The sequence below is a fragment of the Taudactylus pleione genome, unplaced genomic scaffold, assembly GCF_031769625.1.
Source record: "Taudactylus pleione unplaced genomic scaffold, aTauple2 ptg000400l, whole genome shotgun sequence".
Classification (NCBI taxonomy): Eukaryota; Metazoa; Chordata; class Amphibia; order Anura; family Myobatrachidae; genus Taudactylus; species Taudactylus pleione.
In genome coordinates, this window is record NW_028284802.1 from 5,935,685 (window position 1) to 5,954,432 (window position 18,748).

Genomic DNA, 18,748 nt, shown 5'->3' on the forward strand with positions numbered 1-18,748 from the left:
TGGAAATATACCACACCAGTCGTTTTTCTAGCACTTCCTGTAAAATGACACTTAGTAGCTGATTGGTTGGTCTGGGCAACTTCAATCTCCCCCCAAATATTTTATTATATCACCCGGGTAGACGGTAGATCACTGTTTTTCAACCAATGTGCCGCAGCACACTATTGTGCCGCTAGCGGTTCTCAGGTGTGCCACCAAAGATGCGCCCACCAGTGATTGTGTTTTTGATTTTTTTCTGTGGTTGTGTCTCTTCTGTGGTCTCACTGTTATTATATTTTTTTTTCTGTGAGGCCCATTGTGATTGTGTTTTATTTCTACTAATTTCTACTAATTTTATCAGAAATAATAACAAATCATAACATATATTACATATGTTGATATTTGTTATTATATATTGTATTCGAAAAAAAACGTCTAATACTGTGCCTTGGCAGTTTTAAAATCTCGTTTAGTGTGCCACGAGTTGAAAAAGGCTGAAAATCACTGCCTTAGATATTTTCTGTTTCCATTTCCATCTAACCACTCCAGTAACACATTAATCCTTCACCTTTACAGTAATGCATCCCCTCCCTCACTGCTATATTAAGACATTGACATCCCTCGCCTGTGTACCAACACATTCCACTCCCTCACCTCTATAATAACACATTATCTTTGCTTTGCTCACCTCTGTAGTAACACATTCCCCTCCCTCACAACTGTAGTAACTTATTCCCTTCCCTTACTGCTATAGTAACACATTAGGCCAGTCATGCCTGTAGTAACACATTCCCCTGCCTCACCTCTGGAGTAACACATTACCCCCGCTCACCCCCGTTGTATTCCCCTCCCTCACCTGTGTAAAAATACAATCCCTCCCTCACACCTGTAGTAACACATTACCCTCTTTCGCCCCTGTAGTAACTTATTCCCCTCGATCACCTCTGGAGTAACACATTCCCCTCCCTCACCTCTGTAGTAACACTTCACCCCCACTCAACCCTGTAGTAACAACACATTCCCCTCCCTCGTCCGTGTTGTTATACATTCCCTTCACCCAGTAGTAACACATTTGACATTCCCCCTCGATCACGTGTAGTAACACATTTTACTCTCACCTCTGTAGTAACACATTCCCTTCCCTCACTATTCAAATAAGGGAACCGCACCAACTGCCAGTGATGTTTGGCAGCACTTGGGGTGACTGTTAGTGTTTTAGGGGGTTCTATTTACTAAGCAGTGTTAGGAGACAGAGTGATAAGGTGCCAGCCAATTAGCTCCCAACTGTCATTTTTCAAACACAGCCTGTGAGATGACAGTTGGGAGCTGATTGGCTGGCACCTTATCACTTTCTTATCACTTTTCACTCTGTCTCCTAACACTGCTTAGTAAATAGACCCCTCAATATGAACTGTGCTACAGCGACGATGAGACAGTCAGGCAGGACATTGCACAGAGGGAGGAACCATTTTAGCCCTTTTCACCCCCTTAGGAGTCGAATTTCAAAAAAATCCCTTCTTAGTGGGCACCTGCGTCATGGAAGGAATATACTCCTCGATTTTCATGTTTGCAGGTCCAGGGGTTGGTGCTGGGCGTTAATGAGTCAGTCAGTCAGGACATCTTATATATATATTCCATAAAACACTGTACAGTGGTGTAATGAAGCATAATTGCCTCATTCCTCATGTGGTAAAAAGCAAGTGTCACACGGGGCAATGCAGTCGGGCACCATGAGATAGGCACGTGGGCAGGGAATGCTCAGTTCGTGTAACATGTTCGTCTTCCTCTCGGTACTGGTGGCTCTGCTGATACAATACTGACCTCTCTCTCACTCACCTCACCCCTCCTTATTGTTACAGCGCAGTTTGTGTGCCTTTATGGCTTACTAGCCCAGAGGTATTCTGATAACATACAGTTATTGGTGATAGAGAAGCCAGGGTAAGACCTGTGGGTATATATCAGTGGTTCTCAGACCTGCCCTCCCTGTATTCCAAATATATATGAGGTCACTTTGTGCCACGTGCGGTGGTCTTTAGGGAGTACTGGGCACTAGATTTAGGATAATAAACACTAGATAAATACAGACTGCAATAAAGTAACTACGGATACCTGTTTGTTGCCTTATACAGTCTTTTCAGGACCGTCACCCGTGTTGCTGGCGGGCGTGCAGCCTTTTAGCCCCCACAAAAGTGTATTTTTAAAATAGGAACTAAAGAGTGATAAGGAAGCAAATGTTTCCTCTTTATATTTACTATTGTGTCTGTTACCGGCGTCATTGTCTCACTATGGGCCTCATTCAGTGGTGCACGCAGGGACAGCTGCGGTTTTTGGGGACGCTCATCTGCAAATTTATGCCAGTGATGCTATAAAGCCCTTCCCTGATGTACATCCGTACGCATGAACGTGCAAACACTGACACCCCCCCCCCCCCCCACCCCGCTTTCCATATGTGTAGGCGCTGATATACCGCCTGGTGGTTCCTTAGACGCCACCATCGGTCGCACCATCAAAACTTGCTCCAGCCCTACGCCAGGTGCAGATTCTCCATCAGAGGGCCTGATTCAGCAAGGATCGCTATCCTGCTTATACACACGCAACGCAGTTGCTAATATCAGCGGTGATATGTAAATGTTTGCATTCGCATTGTGATCGCAGCCTGACATAAGGACGCCCACTTCCCCGTACTTACATCCGTATACTTTGGCAACATAGTGAAACCATCGGTAACATCGGACCCATACGCACAGGTAAGGCAGGTCAGACCTCACTCAGGAACTGCTAACTTCAGCGCACGCTATGAGGTCTCAGGCTGCGTATGGTATCACAGTGGCTAATTAATGCACGCTCATACAATGGCGTTGAAACGCGCTGGCACGCCTGCATTTGCCCAACCACACCCCGTCACCACCCACAAACGGCACTTCCTGTCAATCACTCTTTGATGGGTCTGCGTGGTCACTGCTATCGCAGTCCCGATAGCAGCGTCTTGTTCGTGCCCTGCGATGCGTACGCATGTGCAGCGTGAAATAATTGGCCGATTGCGTGCATATAAGCAACTGCGATCCCTGCTGAATCTGGCCCTGAGTACGGTCTCTAATGTGAGCAATTGCGCATCTGTGTAAGCAACCACTTTGGCAACACTCTCACAGAACTCCCATAAGGCGGGCCATCTACGTGCGTGCGCTAAGACGCCTCCCAGCCACTGCCCAGGACTGCTCAGTTTGTGGGCGGCCCTACTGACAGCACTCGTGATGTCAGTAGTGAGCTTCCTGCTCAATTTGAGCAGGAAGCTCACTGGGGCTTGCGGCAGACGAGATCCTACCACAAGGGTCTCGTCGCAGGCCCGATGGTCGCGATAATCGTGACCATCACCTGGCCGCTCGCAAAAGCTGTGGGTGGTCACCCACAGCTTAGGGAGCGGCCAGGAGGCCGGGTTAAAAAAAAAAAAGCGGCCGCCCTGATTCAGAGCGAGTGCTCGCTTTTTGCGAGCACCTCTGAATGAGGTCCAATGTGTGTATCACAGCAGATCAGTAGTGCCCATTTTTTTGTACATTTTATAACAAAGAAAGCTTATCGTTTCTTGTTGTACGCTTATTATATGATAGATGCTGTTGATGTGTGGTACATATTAGTGGTATGTGGTATATTTGTGTGTTTGCCATAATTGCATAACCTCCAGCTCCCATCATCTGCGACTGCGCCATCTCACACCTCTCTTATATGTAAGGCTGTCCGTTCATGGGCCCTGATTCAGAGCCGGACGCTCTGACAGAGCGCTTGCTCTGAATCAGGGCCGGGCTATTTTTTTTTGGGACTGGCCTCCTGGCCGCTCGCATAGCTGTGGGTGACCACCCACAGCAATTGCGAGCGGCCATGATGATGGTCGCTATGGTCAAGACCATCGCGACCATCGGGCTTACGACGAGACCCTTGAGGTAGGGTCTCGTGGCCGCAAGCCCCAGAGAGCTTTCTGCTCAAATTGAGCCAGAAGCTCTCCCACTGACATCACTTGTGATGTCAGTGGGGCCGCCCCCAAATGGGAGGCGTTCTCATGGGAACGCCTCCGTTTGGCCGGCCACGCCCCGGCCCGACTACCAAAGGGGGCGAGCTGTCACTCACCATCGACAGCTTGCCCCCTTTGTTGCGAGACCCGGAGCGACTGAGCGCCCGTCGCTATTTGGGTCTTGCGCATGCACACAACGGAGCCGGCTCCGTCGTGTGCATGCCCAATGGGCCACCATCGACCCGGTTGCGAGCGCTCAGCGCTTGCGACCGGGTCTGAATCAGGCCCATGGTTACCAACAATTGATTGTTTGCAACCGATGGTGGATGGTTTTGCCGTTGATGGCAGAGTTCCGGTGCTTCTCCACCATCGATGGCAAAGATGGTGCTTAGCTCCGCCCCATCACACCCCACTTAGCCCTGCACTCCATCTCTGATTGGCCTTCCACATTCACGTGTTCCCAGCTAGTGATTCCTATCAATGGTTCAAACCACTAATGTTTTTCTATCTACTATAGTTTCCTGCCATCAATTTAAAGTACCGATGGCCCCAATCGATGATGAACCATTCAGTGACCATCCATACTTTCAGGTGCTGTTGATTATGGTCCTGGAAACTATGGTGCTGGTGTGGGGCAGTAGGGGTGCTGATGGGGCAGCTGGGCATCTGGGATGTTTGTGAAAACACAGCGTCCCCATTTATCACTGATCCTATGTTATAATAATTTCTTCTGAAACATATTTCAACTAGAAACCTGTTTATAGCTGTTTCACTGCTGCCTGGCTGACAGGGCTGTGACTTCTAACAAGTTCTTACATTTCCAGACTGAAGTCTTATCACGTAACATGTTGGGTTTACCATTCTCATTCTGGTGGTCTGCATAGGACTTCCTAGCTAAATGTATTCAAAATACTCCTACAGCTTCACCTATCGGGGTGACTCCTTCCGAGCATGTGATGTGTGCTCTCTGCATACGTGATTTGGGTGCAAGGACTTATTGTATTTAATGAGTCTTTTATTCACCTTTCACAGAGTTTACAATGGTGGGTAAAATCTCACCCCCAAACGGTCCACACACTGTAACCTATGCTATGTTTACAGCATAAAGGATACAACTTACTAAATGTCTAGCTTTTATATGAAAGGTCCAGAACTTATACACTAAAACAACGGTTATACAATGGGCCTTCTTAGAAACATATGAACAGTTAAGAAATACAAATGGGAAGTAGCAGAAAACCTGCACATTACCAATGGTTCTGCTCTTAGTGTCTCTGGTTTCAGGAAAGGAGCAGTTTCAGCTTCTATTTCTGTCCATAAACCAGACCTATAAGTGACATAGAGGACCGTATGTTTCTGTAATCCTATATATTATCTGTGCCAGAGAGCAAATTATCTCCAGCTAGTGACGGCTACAACTGAACTCTAGGCATATTGTGAATAGTACTTCTTCTTCCAACATATGCCCGATAATCAGTTTTCCATGAGTAATCCTGACTTTATATTATTGGGTACAATACGTATCTATACATGGGTTAAATTCTGATAAGGCCATATTGCGTGTGTTATATCTTATGCCAGGTACAATCACACATAGGCCCTCATTCAGACCCGCTCGCAAGCGGGTCGATGGTGGGGCACTGCGCACGCACGTGCGCACGCCCCGGAGCGAGTAAGAAATTCACTCGCTCCGGGGCTCGCTACAAACGGGGCGGCTGTCGATGTTGATCGACAGCTCGCCCCGTTTTGTAGGCGGGGAGGAGGGGGTGGCTGGACAAACGGAGGCGTTCCCGAAGGAACGCCTGCCGTTTGTGGGCGGCCCTACTGACATCACTCGTGATGTCAGTAGTGAGCTTCCTGCTCTATTTCAGCAGGAAGCTCACTGGGGCTTGCGGCAGACGAGACCCTACCACAAGGGTCTCATCGCAAGCCCGATGGTCGCGACCATCGCGACCATCACCTGGCCGTTCGCAAAAGCTGTGGGTGGTCACTCATAGCTTAGCGAGTGGCCAGGAGGCCGGCTAAAAAAAGCGGCCGTCCTCATTCAGAGCGATCGCTCGCTTTTTGCGAGCGGCTCTGAATGAGGTCCATAATCTCTTGATAAATAGTAGCTACATACATTAATTACATTAGTACATATTTCTGTAGATTTAGCTCAGTCATACATTTTTAGGAGTCTTATAATCACACCCCATTGCGTTCTGTCTCTTTTCCTAGCCTGCTCAGTTGTTACATAGATATGTTACTGGATAAGCACAATGTAACCACAATGTGTCAGAAATGAAATTGAAATGTAACTTTCTCCCATGTGCCTACACTGTGAGCTAATATCAGCAGGAGGACCAATGAGCAGCTGCAATCACATAGATCTCATTGGTCCTCCCGCTCACGCCTCCTTTCTGCAGCCTCATTGGTCTTCACTTCAGGTCCTAAATCAGCTTTAAAGTTAATTTAATCTTTGCAGTTGTTAACATTAAAAGCTCCAGAGCAGCCAGTCTGTGGGCTGGGCCAATGTAGGTGGCATTCTCATGAAACGAATATTCGCTCATCATTGCAAAATAGATGGCAAACAATTTATGTAGGCGTTGGGTATACTGCTAAAAGTTGATTGCAAGAACTTTTTTCTTTTTTTTTACCTGTGAATTAACAATTGTGTCATTACTTCTGTACAACTTTTCGCCTAGTCATTGACTATTTAACCAGTTAAATCATGATTGCTGTAGATCACCCTGCACAATAATGGCACTGTACGAATATTAGATTATGCATTAATGACACCTTACACACTCTTCTGTGTGTGTATATAACAACACGTCTATTATTCATGTCTCAGACACAGATTATCTTCGGTATCTGTTCCCCACTTACGTGAAAGCCAATCTGTATCGGTTCTGCTACACGCAGTTTGGCCAGGGCGTTTCCATCTGCAACTTCTGGAATGGTGAGATAGCAATGTGTGCGGAACAGCGGGGACAAGGGAGGTGTAGTGTAGGGGGTGACATTACACACAGTGCAGAGGTGCATCCTGGGTACACTTGTAACTGTCTAAATGTATTGCTGCAGAATTTCTTTCATTCTGACACATTTTCATAATGTGTTTTGTTGTATTTACCGGCACTCAAGACCAGTGGTGTCAAACTCGTGGCCATTCTGCTGCAATGGAACTAAACATCCCAGCATGCACTGCCACAGTTTTGCTATTAGTGCATGCTAAAACTGTGGCAGGGTATGCTGGGATATGTAGTCCCACAGCAACTGGCTGGCCAAGAGTTTGACAGCCCTGTTCTAGACTGTACTGTATTGGTTTCCCAGATTTCCTCAGGCCGGCACGAAGATAGGAGACCGTAGAATTTGTGGGTGCGAGGTTTGGGAAGCCATTGTCTGTGTAACATGTACTAATCCCAGGTCTATGTTTGCACAGATCCACATCACCACGACATGTATATAAAGAGCAGTGATTTTCTAGCACCTTTAAACTCGGAGAGGCCAGAACCGAACATTACAGGTAAATATACCAGAACTGAGAGCTAGAGATGTAACGGAACACATGATAAAAGAGTCTGATATAATACATAACATTAATTAAAAGTAAAAAAATTAGAGAAAAAAAAGAAAAGGACATTAACCTACAATTTAAAACGCATAATCACAGACACTTGGACACGTACAGGTTAAGTCTCCCATATCCAAAATGCTTTTGGATGTCGAATTTTTCCGTATTTTGGAATATTTGCATACCGTAATGAGATATCTTGGGAATGGGACCAAGGGCCTGATTCAGACCCGGTCGCTAGATGCGGCCGCTCACTCCCAGCCTATGCAAATTCAGCTAAGTGACATCAAGGCAGGTGATCGCACGGCAAGGCATAAGCACGCCCACTATGTCTTGGCGTGTGATCACTTTGTGTATGCAGACAACCACTAGCGCACGTCATCTCCAGGAAGTATATACAACCATCGGTACATCGGGTTCCATCGGCTCTGACCGCAGCGCTTTCGGTTGACTGTACCCTACCGCAAGCACTGCGAGCACTTCAGTGTATAATTCAACCAGGTTACGTGTCCTATGACGCCGCCTGTTAATTACGCACACCTCTGAAACAGCGTTAAGATGCTCGGACACGGCTGCGTACACACACCTTCACTCCCCCGTTTCCAGTGGCCAGCCCCTGTCACCACCCACAAACGGCTTCTCCTGTCACTCATTCAGCTGGGCTGTCTCTGCTGGGCGAGTGATTGCTTCCCGATCGCTCGGACTAGTTCGCGCACGCGCACTGTGATGCATGCGCAATTGCATAACATCGGCCAGGAACTTACGAGCGGCTGCTTGTGAGCGGGTCTGAATCAGGCCCCAAGTCTAAGCACAGAATGCATGTATGTTTCTTATACACGTTATACACACAGCCTGCAGGTAATTTTATACAGTATATTTTCATCATTTTGTGCAGTAAACAGCCTGTGTCCATCAGAAAACAAAGGTGTCACTATCTCAGTCATACTCAAAACAATCCGTATTTCGGAATATTCCGTATTTTGGAATATTTGGATATGGGAGACTCCGCCTGTAGTAGTCTATGTAAATAGCATGATTTCAAAGAATTGGCATCCAACATAAAGAGCAGCTTGTTACATGTAGAAACAATATTTATTACTCAACTGAGAGTTAGTTAAAATGCTAGAACCCAGTATCGCTAGACGTGAGCAGCAAATATAGGGCCTAATTTAGTGATGCATATAAATTCCATTATTACATATATCACCGATGTTTGCAGATCAGCGAATGCGCAGGAGACACACTGCGCATGGGAAGATCTGTCTATACGACGTCAGTCGCAGCGCCCCAAAGCCGTAGCATCATTGACATGGCATCTGGGGCTGGCGACATGGAGCGTTACAGAAAACGGGGGCGTGTTTTTTTTGGTGTGCCAAAGCCACTGGCACCGGCTGCATGAGTTTACCGGACATCTCATCCGGTGTTACTCTGATGTCTGATGGGCACGCAGTTGATCCGAAGGATCGCAGAAGCCAACAGTGGGCGTATTTTTATTTTAGATGCCTCCTGAGACTTTAGCCTATTGCAGCACAGCCGCTGCGTAGAAAGAGGCAGATGTATGTAGTGTCCATCTCTGAATAAGGCCCACAGGTGTCCACATTCACCTATCCTCAAATTGCGCCAAATATCCCCGTCTGGTGCGCAGCGCACTTTGTCACTTAGCTGCACCATGCACATTTGTCTAAAATCTACATCTTAATCTGCTACATTATACCAATGCCTATCCGGACAGAAAATGCCAATCGCAGCTACTTGGTAACACTATTATCCACTGTGGGCCTGATTCTGCTTGGATCGCAGTTGCTAACGTGTGTGCAATTCTGTAGTCGGGTCTTAGACGAATATATACAAATGCTGCATTCGCAATGCCGTCGCACGGCTAACATACACACGCCCTCTGCCTACGCTCACATTCATAACACCGCCCAAACCAAGCCAAGCATCGTTCACATCGAACCCACACCCAGCATTGCGGCAGGGCAGACCTTACTCACAAATTGGTAACTTTCCTGGTCACGTGGAAAGCTCAGGCTAATTTATGCACGCCCATGCAACGGCGTTTGCCCGACCACCCCCCATCACCACCCCCCAAACTCTCTCTCTCTGCCTGTCAATCACTCGGATAATGCCCTGCGTGGAGTCCGTGGTCTCCGTGTGTTTGGAATGGCGAGTTCGCGCACTGCGACGCATGCGCAGAACGCAACAGTCGACCGATAGCGTGCACATTAGCAACTGCGATCCAAGCTAAATCGGGCCTTTGTACACTATTGGTGAATTAAGATGCTAAATTTGTGAAAAAGTTCTCCTATATCAGTTCATTGTCAGGATTAACCCGGCATACTACCTATCTTATATTGTAGAGGTTTTAGCCAATAAAGTACATGAAAGTTTTTCATTCTTATGTGCTACCAAGTGACCATCAGATATGTCTCTATATATCAAACTAAAATGAGCAGGATATGGCCCGTATTTAATTTGAGGCGAAAAGTCCGCTATTCCCCCTATTCAATTCCAAAGTAGGCGAAATCGGGAACCGGCGAAACTTTGATCGGTGAAAAAAAATGGGAATTTTCAGGAAATAATTGTAGGACCCCCCTAAATATGTCCAGACCTGGGGGATCACTATGAGTACCCCTGTTTTCGCCTGTAGAAGAAAGTTGGGTTTTTAAATAGCCGCTGCAGGTGTTTTTTTCCCGACATTAAAGAAGTGATGCAGAAGAGCACTTAGCTTTTTTTTTTCGTTTTTAAAAGTGGTCCCATCAAATTTGGGGTACATGAAAAGGGGTACTAGCATATTTTTAAGTCCCTAAATAAATTTTTTAAAATTCTTCAAAAATGCACCTGCCGCTAATAGCCTATTCTAGAAAACAGCTGCCGCATACTTACAGAATACCCCTGAACCTATTTTGCTATTTTTAAACACTGTTCCCCTATTTTATTTTTTTTTCCCAAAAAATTTTAAATATTTTTTTTGGGGTGTCCCGTTTTTTTTTTAAAAACTTTTTTTTATACACATTTCGTTTTAACAGGGCAGTCCCAAGGGTACAGGCTCTTTTTTTTAAACCTGCACCCCTGAAACCCAATTCTGCATTTTTTTTCGCCTGCTAAGGGCAGGCGAAAAATTATCCCCGTTTTTTTACCTTGCCTTTTCGCACCGGCGAAAAGTCAATGTAATTGAATACGGGGATATTTCAAATAGGCGAAAATTAGGTCATCGGCAATAAATTATTTTGCCTCAAATTGAATAAGGGCATAAGAGGGGAATTAAATTAGGCGCGGTAATTTACTGCACTATCCTGTTAGCTCCGAAGACGGCCCGCAGCACTGTTCTTAATGCGTATTTCTTTTCAGGTCAGAGCTGAAAAGATATATGCGATAATTAGCCTGTTATAGGGTGCAAACGGAGGGTCAACACATAGGTCGGGAACGTTTCCTGCTCGGTAAAGTAAAAATGGGCTCTAATTGACAGTTGAATTCCCCCCTTAAATGTTACTAATAATTCTGATTCCTTCCACCCACACAGTAATCCATTCTCCCTCTCATTCTCCCCACAGATTGGAAGAAAAACTTCCTGCGTCTCCACAACTTGGTTCTCATTGGTGGTCCTAACGATGGTGTCATCACTCCTTGGGAGTCCAGGTACGCAGATGGGAGGTCTGGCGAGGTTATCACACTCCCCCTGCACATAGTATAGGACCTAATCGGGTCACCTTTTCTCTTTCAGTCACTTTGGATTTTACGATGAAAATGAGACTGTTCTGGATATGAAGGAGCAGCAGGTTTGACTCACATACAACTTTTCTAACCCCTAGTTATTTTTTTGGAGGATCTGGGAAGGCTCAGATAAACCTAATGTTAGATACAACAGGGGAGATGTTTTAAGTCTTTGAGGGCGGAATTCAATTCAATGCGAATTGAATAGCGCTGGGAGGGAGCTCCCGTAGCTATTCAATTCAGCTCGCTATTATGGGGGGTATTCAATTACAGGCGAAAAGTCCGACCTCATCGCTGCTTTTTCTGGGATAAAGTATTGGGCGCGCGCCCGCTTTATCCCAGTATTCAATTAGGATTCGTCGAAAACAGGACCCAGAGGAAAAGGTAAGTATTGAAAAGTCCATAAAATTTTCGGGAAATGTTCCTGTCACCCCCCTAAAGATGTCCTGACATGGGGGATCACTATGGGATTTGGGCTGCTGAAGGTAGTCAGGGTTTTTAATAGCCGCGGCAGGTGCATAAATGCGGCTTTAGAAGAAGGGGTGAAGAATAGCATTTAGTTGGTTTTTTTGGGGGGGGGGAATAACTTGTCCCATCAAATTTGGAGTACATGAAAATGGGTGCAAGCATATTTTGAAGTCTCTAAAGTCTTCAAAAATGCACCTGCCGCTACCACCCGCATTCTAGAAAACACCTGCCGCATACATGGGAAGCCCCCTGAATCAATTTCGCTAGTTTAAAACTTTGTTGCCCTATTTTTTTTTTGCCCCTAAAATTAAAGTACATTTTTGGGGGTGTCCTGAGGATTTTTTTACATTTTTTTTGGATACAGATGCGTGCCGGGCTTTTGGCGGCACTTTTGCCGGATTTCTCCTCCCATCCCCAGGGGGGTGTGAGAAGAAATCCTTAGCCCCCCCCAAACACTGAGTTGAATTGAATAGCTTCGGGAGCTCCCTCCCTCGGCTGACATCGCTTTGAATTGATTTCCCCCCAGAGAGAGATAGTGGGGAAGTTGCCCAAAGCAACCAATCCGCTACAAACTGTCATTTAATAGACTGGTTTAGATAAATGACAGTTAGTAGCTGATTGGCTGGAAACTTCTCCACTTTATCTCTGTCTAAGGGGAAGATGTACTAAGCTCTGGAGAGTGATAAAGTGGAGAGAGATAAACTATCAACCAATCAGCTCTTAACTGTCATTTTATAAACACAGCCTGTAACTTGGCAGTTAAGGGCTGATTGGCTAGGACGTTATCACTACCCAAAGCTCAGCACATCTCCCCTTAAGGCTTGATACATCTCTCCCAAAGTGTTATGAGGGGCATCCACTAGACGATTTTATCCCTGTCCAACCACTTAACGATTTTCCCTTGAATTTTCCCTTGAAATTTGATCTTCCACTCTGACCGATTTGCAAACGATCTAACGATAAACTATGTTGTTTCAATCTGTGATTGACAGCTTTCTGCTATAGTGGGCAGATAGTGGTTCATCGTTTGATCGTTCAGCGTGAACGATGTGTAAATGATTTGTAAGCAATCAAGTGAAATTGACCTGCATGTTCAGTCAATAGAGGAGACGATCAAACGACCAGCGGGAGCGCGCATCGTATATCGTTAGAAACAATTACTGCACGATTTTTGAACGATTTTTGAACGATTTTTAAACGATTGAACGATATCGTTATCGTTCAATCGCCTGCTAAAATTGTCTAGTGGATGCCCCCCATTAGTTTGTTACCATGGGAGCGTTCTATAGGAGCCATGCACAATGATACTCTGGGATCAATACAGTTAGTCGCGAAATGGGCAAGTTGCCATTGCAAACGTATAGAAACACTGGCAACGGCACTGCAACTCTCCCCCCTCACGACCCGATCTCACCATGGACTCGCAAAAATCTGCAAGTCCAGAGGTACCATAAGAAAAGCATACAGCCGCACTTACGCCACGAGGGAACTCGCGCCTAATTGTATTGAGCCCTCTATCAGAGATTATGAACAAAAATGAGCAATGTTTTACTTACAGTAATAGCTGGAAGTGCGCAAGGCTCCAGCAGGACCTCACCCAGAAGTGAATGTGCCCCCACATATGTATTACAAACATAAGATTACGCGGATTGTGGGGATACGTTTGTGACCATCGTCAGGGTACGCTCACAGCTGCCTAGACTCTTCTCCCTTATAGGTGTGTTTTACCGTCACTAACGGCCCCACTGCCCCCATTTTCCTTTGGACTTTTTTTATTTTGGGGGAATGGTCCTGCTATCAGCTTGTTTGCCCTGAGTCTGTGGATATCGGGAGGTGGATTACAGCTCACCATGGTGCCCCTGGTGTACAAAGATGCTTTGGGGGGAGGGAATGGCAGCTGGGTTTGCCCTTGTGCTTTAGAAAAGTACTAACCCCTCCATTATGACATGAACACACCCATAACATGACCCACTACTTAAAAAGGGCATGCCTCGTTCCCGATATGGAAAATTCAAGTAAAACATTGTTAGGTTTCACATAAAAGGTGGGAGGTATTGGTTCTACATCCTGCTGAATTATATTTATAATCAGAGAATCATCAGATTACATCTAGGACACTTTGCAAAGCACAAAAGCAAATAAAGCCTGCCTCTTTCCCTCCAGTGTCCCTCGTTTACCCACTGTGCTCTCTGTTTTTACATTGACAGGTTATTTTATTTTTAACTTCACATTGCAAGCATATTTATTACTCACACAGCTCTAGTTACTACCTTTGGTAAAACACACTACAAAATAGTGATTCATTTCCCCAAACAAGCTTCCTCCTTCGGCCCCTTAATAAGCTACTTTTTTGTACTTGTGTAGAGCATTGACTGTTATAGTGCTGTGATTGGCTGCAGGGTGATCTAAGTGATTGGCTGCAGGATGGTCTAGCTCAGTGGTTCTCAAACTCGGTCCTCAGGACCCCACACAGGTCACGTTTTCCATGTCACCCAGCAGGTGCACAGGTGTACTCATTACTCACTGACACGTTTTAAAAGATCCACAGGTGGAGCTAATTATTTCACTTGTGATTCTGTGAGGAGACCTGGAAAACATGCACTGTGTGGGGGACCGAGGACCGAGTTTGAGAACCTGTGGTCTAGCTCAATTATTTGCTGCTCGTTGGTCTAGCTCAGTGATTGGCTGCTGGTTGGTCTAGCTCAGTGATTGGCTGCAGCTTTGCCAAGCTCCATGATTGCCTGCTGGTTGGTCTAGCTCAGTGCTAGCTGAGTGATTGGCTGTAGTTTTGACTAGATCAGTGATTGGCTGTAGCTTTGATTAGCTCAGTGATTGCAGGTTGTTCTAGCTCTGTGAACTATCTAATGTTCTGATTGGCCCCAGTTATATCTGGTTGAAAGTTCCCTTCATGTTTAATAATAAAATAATGCCAACTAGGAAAACCTTGCACAGTACATTTGTGGTGTTATTAACGTTAGAATCAAGCATCTCTCAGATACTGCAGTACAAACAAATTCTCTGCAAAACACAATGCTGTCTAAATAACTACTGTACAGTGTCCTTCTAACTCCTTCCTTTCTGTTGATTCCCTAGGTATACGTAGATGACTCCTTTGGTCTCCGTACTTTAGACAGACGTAGAGCAGTCACAGTGTACTCTATCCCGGGAGTCATACACACAATGTGGCACTCGAACGAGACTGTCTTCTATGAGTGCATTGAAAAATGGCTCACTTAATGTTACATTGGGACTATAAAACCTATTTCATCATCCTCCAAGCTACAATACCTCCCCGTTGCAGACTGACTTGGACCTGATACCTTTCAGTATTCACCTTGCCTATCCTGTTCCTTGTGGGGGGGTCCACTGCAGTCCTCTCCTACTCCTCCAAGAACGTGCTCACCCAACCCTTCTACACACTGTGGGTCATTTACTTTATTTCATTGTGCAGTTTAACCTGCTTCTATTTTACCCCCAATGTGAGTCTCCAACCTCCAACATTTAACTCTGAAGGAAATATGTAGGTACTTTTATACCCCTTAAACTTGATATTTTTTGGAGTTAGAATGTTTTCTGTTTGCACCTTTTATAACAATGAAAGATTCATTTTGGGAAGGACTTTGCACAATGGGGGTGCCATTATTTAATTGGCAGTGAAATATATAACAAATAGGGATTGTCTACCTCTGTGCCTCCAATTCTCTGCTGTCAAATAACAGGATAACGTTGGATGCTTAAAGCATGGGAAGTTCATAGCATGCAAGCCTTTAAAGTTTACTCATGCCACGGAGGCGGGCGTCTTCTGGGCTGTACTAATTTTCAGCCTATAAAGTGGGACTAGTGACATCACTGAGGCACACAGAGCCTCCTACCTCAGTGATGTCAGTAATAAATAATGATTTCATAGGCTACGATATAATGAATTGCAGTGCAGACCCAAAAATGCCTGCTTCTACTGGGTGTAGAGGACAAGTACATTTTTAAAATGAATTAAAAATAATCCTTTGCTGCAAAATATGCCCTTATCAATGCAATGCTCCCTTCACTCACAAACTGTTTGAAGATGGAGAGCGGGTTGTGATTTTTATAAGTTTTTTAAAAAACAAAATGGCTGACAGGATTGTGTTTCCACGAGGCTGGACTCGGAAGCTCAGGACGCGGGGTATTTATGATTCTGGAAGCCACATTGTCACTGCACCAAGGCAGAAGAGCTGACACTTCTGGGCATAGAGAACTGTGTTAGCCGTATTACGTCAGGGAGTTACTACCCAGTTATCGTTGTAATAAGTGTGTTGTTGTTTTTCTGCTTTTTTTTTTATTGGTGTTTGTTGTGTTCAATAAAACATTTCTGCAAAACCACAATTGTGTGTACGTGCAAAATAGCACAAATCGCGAGCTGCGCGCCGGTCTGCAGCCGTAGCATATGTCGGCCGTGCGCTAGATAAACGCCTATGGTTTCAAATATTTGTAGTGTAGTTGAACCTGCCCCCAGGCGTCAGCATTTTATACGGCTTTTACAAGCGCATTTGCACATCTGTACCGTTACCTGAATATTTGCAATTACGTAAAGATGACCGTCGTGATAACGGCACCGGTATTTCAGTGTCCCCATAGAGAATATCAATAGCATGACTGTCGACAATCTAACTACATCAGCGTTTGACATAATCTCCCCTAGCCAGCTGTCTTGATGCTACACATCAAGTTCCTTTAATTCTCCCGTCATCGCCTCCTCCATAACATTTTCAGACTTGTAATTACGTCACCTTTATCTATTCTCTTATAATCCTCTGACTGCTATCCAGTCTGATGGCCGTCGGTTAACATGATGACATCAGAGTTTCAACATGGTTCAACAGTCACCATGTCGGCATCCTCAGAATGTTGACATGCTTACAGTGTCCCCGTGTTACAGAACAGAGCAGGCTGCCAGCTTTTTTTGGAGATGCTCCCATGACGTGTGTCGCTGCACGTGCCGGCGTGCCGTATATGATGTTATCACTGACAGCCGCTATACATCAGGCAAGCCTGTGGATCTCCAGAAAGCGCCGGCAGCTAGGGAACGCCTATGATGACGTCAGGCGTCCTGAATGAAGCATGAAGCCGACGGCGTGTCCGGTCACGCCCCCATGCATTTGAGTGACCACAGGCTCACTGGGCTTTATAGCCACTCCCCCAAACACTATTTTGGCGGGTGTTGCTGGATTCCTGCTTTGAGAGACTCACTGCAAATTACAGGGGGGCTGGCTGTCTCTTATCAGATAAGCAGTAAAACTAGGATTATTACTTGGGATTAACCTGGTGATATATGGTGGCCTTATAGCATTGTTATGTGTATATGAGCAACTTTACTGCACTACTTCTTTGGGAATTTAGGCAGTAACATACATTGTTTTGTACTAAAGATTCTTAGTTTGCCTTTGGTTTTTGTGCAAGTAAATGTGCACTTCAGGAGTCCGTTTTTAATTTTTCTTGCATTTAAAACAGGTGATTTAGGGCCTGATTCATTACGGATTGCAGTTGGTAATACACACACAATCGGCCGATTCTTGCGTTCTGCGCATGCATATGGGGACTGCAATCGGAGTGACTACCCAGACCCATCGCAGAGTGAGTGACAGGAAGTGCCGTTTGTGGGTGGTGATGGGGTGGTGGTCGTCAGAACACAGGAGTGCCAGTGCGTTCAAACGCCATTACAGGGGCGTGCATAAATTAGCCGCTGCGATACCTTACGCAGCTTGAGGACTCATAGCATGCGATGAAGTTAGCAATTCCTGAGTAAGGTCTGACCTGCAAGTGTCTGTGAGGCTCCGATGTTACTCAATGTTACTGATGCTATTTCAGACTTGCTAAGTATTACGGATTTGAGTACGGGAAAGTGGGTGTGCTTATGTTTTGCTAAGACTGAATAGGGATTGCAGAGATTAGCATACCTTCGCAGTTGAACTGTGTTCATATTAGCAATTGCAATCGCAGATGCGATCCGTAGTGAATCTGGCCCTTAGAGTCTTATTAAGCCTCCTCACTTTTGCTGTCATTTCAGAAGCTGGGTCTGTTATTCTGGGTAAAAAAAACCATAAACCCTCCTTTGTTTTTTTCTGTTAAAACAGTGCTACACTTTTTCCATGGGAATTTAGATAGCTATCAGTATTGGTTAGAGTTGTCTTTCTCTCTCAGTATGGAGAAACCAGACAAGGGTTCCAAAAAACAGGCATCAGTCACTTTTTATATTTGTAAAAAATGTGATAAAAAGTTGCTAAAAGGTTGTACGGACCCAGGGTCGCTCTGTGCTGGTTGTTCACAGGGAGATTCATTACTGGGAAGTTCGGCTGAACAGTCGGTGATGCCTGATTGGGCCAGGTCTTTGGCTGAGGTCATAGTTCAAGTACGTCACTCTCAGGCTAATTATATGTTACCCTGTACTCAAACTTCCAGTCTGTATGATCCCTCGGTAGAGCCCAGATGGGCCCAGGATGTAGGATGAAGGGGAATTGGGTTATGAATGTGAAGACACCTCAAATTGGGAGGATGACTCCAATTCTTATTCACCGGTTTCTATGCTGGTAGATACGGTACGGAAGACTTTGCATCTACTAGAAACAGCTATTCTAGTGACTAGTTCAGTTTCTTTCTTTAAACATAAGAAGAAACATGTGTCTGTTTTCCCGGAATGTTCTCATTTTGGAGAAATATTAAAAGGAAACTGGTTAAAACCTGATTTCAAATTTCATATTCCTAAAAAAATTTAAGTATCTTTATTATATTTTTGGAAGAGGATACCGAGTTTTGGGAAATTCCACCCATGGTGGATGTTCCTATTGCTTGGTTGGTCAGGAAGGGAAGCAGTAGGGAAGCCAAGCCAACGGACGAAATGCGGACCGCCGGCTTCCCGACTGTCTAATCCCAGCAAGTGTCTAATGACAGGCGTTGAAATACCGACGCCTGTCATTAGACCTACGCTGGGAGCCTGACAACCGGCAGACTGATCGAAGGTAAGCCGGGTGCTGGGCGCGGACAGCCGCGGGGGGAAG

At 45.4% G+C, this 18,748-nt stretch overlaps 1 protein-coding gene across 2 annotated transcripts in view; it reads left to right on the forward strand.

Moving 5' to 3' along the window:
• The window catches only part of PPT2 (palmitoyl-protein thioesterase 2), a 38,301-nt gene extending 22,222 nt beyond the window's left edge, over positions 1-16,079 (forward strand). The window contains exons 5-9 of one of the 2 annotated variants that reach the window (XM_088446688.1): positions 6,816-6,923; positions 7,404-7,487; positions 11,090-11,174; positions 11,260-11,314; positions 14,811-16,079. In XM_088446688.1, the coding sequence (XP_088302814.1) occupies positions 6,816-6,923; positions 7,404-7,487; positions 11,090-11,174; positions 11,260-11,314; positions 14,811-14,954 (476 nt within the window). In that variant the 3' untranslated portion in view covers positions 14,955-16,079. The remainder of the gene's footprint in view (positions 1-6,815; positions 6,924-7,403; positions 7,488-11,089; positions 11,175-11,259; positions 11,315-14,810) is intronic. The other variant, XM_088446689.1, reaches the window with a different exon arrangement.
• Positions 16,080-18,748: the final 2,669 nt, after the last annotated feature.